Below are 1,746 nucleotides of genomic sequence, written 5' to 3'. Positions count from 1 at the left end.
GCAGGGAAAAAATATATAACTACAATGCTACTAAATAGAAAATATACATGGTAAAGTGTTTTACATCAAGACACTTCATGATGGGAATACAATCTACACAACATGTAAAATCAGAAAATACATTGATACAGAAGGCTATACTGACAGTCAAGCTTTTTTCTTTCACAAGTTCAAGAATCAATTGAAAATTGGTTAGAATTTGAGCCAATTAATAATTGTTATTCAATTTGAAAATCTTCAACATTACAGTATTACATACATTTTATTATTTAAACATTTTTTAGACATTGATATTACCATAAAAAATATCTCACTCAACCAATTCATGATGCACATTATAAGCAGATATGCAATCTGTAATTCTGTATGCTATCATACACACCAAGTACCATTTTCTGAAATTCAACATCAGATGATGATTTATTTGAACCTTTTTTTGATAAGGAAGTAGATGATTCTATTGAAACCCCTATTGCCCTATAAAAAAAGAAAATCTGGAAAATATACTGAAAAAATGGAAAACATCCAGACATGTATGGAAAATGTACCAAATTTTGAAATAACTCAAAAGCGTACCTGGATGTTTTCCATTTTTTCAGTACATTTTCCAGATTTTCTCTTTTTATAGGGTTGAAGCTGATGAGGATCAGGAATTTGACTTAAAATCCTTAATTTCAATGGTTAACTCAGGTGATATTTTAGAAATTTGTTAGGTCTCGGTATAATTATCTGAAGTGTTATCAACATGTAATTTTGCTTAATACTGGAGAATATTTATGCATTGTTTCATGCTTGTTATGCATGGTATTATATGCAGACATTTTTTAAGTGATTGTTGAAACTCCTAAAGCATATTTTCATTTGATGTTGATTCCTAAGTGTTAGTATAAAGATGGATATATCACTTTAAGTGATATCTCTTCTAGTGAAATAATGATGAATAGTTGCCAAAATGATATACAAATTACTAAATATACTGTAAATGATTTTTTAGAGAGCTATTCCAGACAAACTGAATATCGTAAAACAACTGAAATTTGGTACTTTAATGGGTGAAGCCAAAAAGGCAATTCAATTTGTGATTCAAAATGATGATGATGAACTAATTCAGTTTATAAGAGAATATAATATAAGAAGAGAAGCTCAACTAATTCAAGCGGAATCAATTAGACAACAAAAAGCTTTAACAAGAAGAAAAATGATTGCAAATGATAATCGAGTTTTTCATAATACAAGGGGAGTATGGTTGATTCTAATAAAAATAAATTTAATTTATTAAGTTAAAATGTAAAATGATCACATAATAATTACCTCATCTAAAAAGTATTTGTTAATATCTTACGAATTTAAAAATTTTTAAATCTTTTCACAGCAACAACAGCAACAAATCAAATAATTTTATTAAAACACAATTTTGGTACAATAAAAAAAAAATAAATAAAAAAAACAAGACATAGTAGTATAACAGTTTAAAAATAAAATGAAATATATATATAATTACATTTCTAAATGACAAGGAAATGAAAAAGGAAAAACTTACCATAAGTCCACATTAAAATCCAAAAAATAAAAATAGAGGAACGTTAATTGCATCCCCTAAAAAGACAATGAAAAGAAAAAAAAGCTTAACTTAGTCATCAGAAACCCAAAACCATGTCTAAAGAAGGAGCATTAATTGCGTTCTTAAACAAGAAGTTTAAAGACAGATAAGTAATTTACCATTTAGTTCTTAAGAAACTCCAAGAA

At 26.9% G+C, this 1,746-nt stretch overlaps 1 protein-coding gene across 1 annotated transcript; it reads left to right on the top strand.

Annotated features, from left to right (window-relative positions):
* Positions 1-1,048: 1,048 nt before the first annotated feature.
* Positions 1,049-1,279, top strand: OCT59_014128 (uncharacterized protein; the record flags this gene model as incomplete). Its single annotated transcript, XM_025331953.2, has 1 exon — positions 1,049-1,279. The coding sequence occupies one exon, from the start codon at positions 1,049-1,051 to the stop codon at positions 1,277-1,279; it is 231 nt and encodes a 76-aa protein (XP_025179710.2).
* Positions 1,280-1,746: the final 467 nt, after the last annotated feature.

The sequence above is a fragment of the Rhizophagus irregularis genome, chromosome 21 (assembly GCF_026210795.1).
Source record: "Rhizophagus irregularis chromosome 21, complete sequence".
Classification (NCBI taxonomy): Eukaryota; Fungi; Glomeromycota; class Glomeromycetes; order Glomerales; family Glomeraceae; genus Rhizophagus; species Rhizophagus irregularis.
The sequence above is the reverse complement of the archived record's forward strand: the minus strand, read 5'-3'. Positions and strand labels throughout refer to the sequence as shown.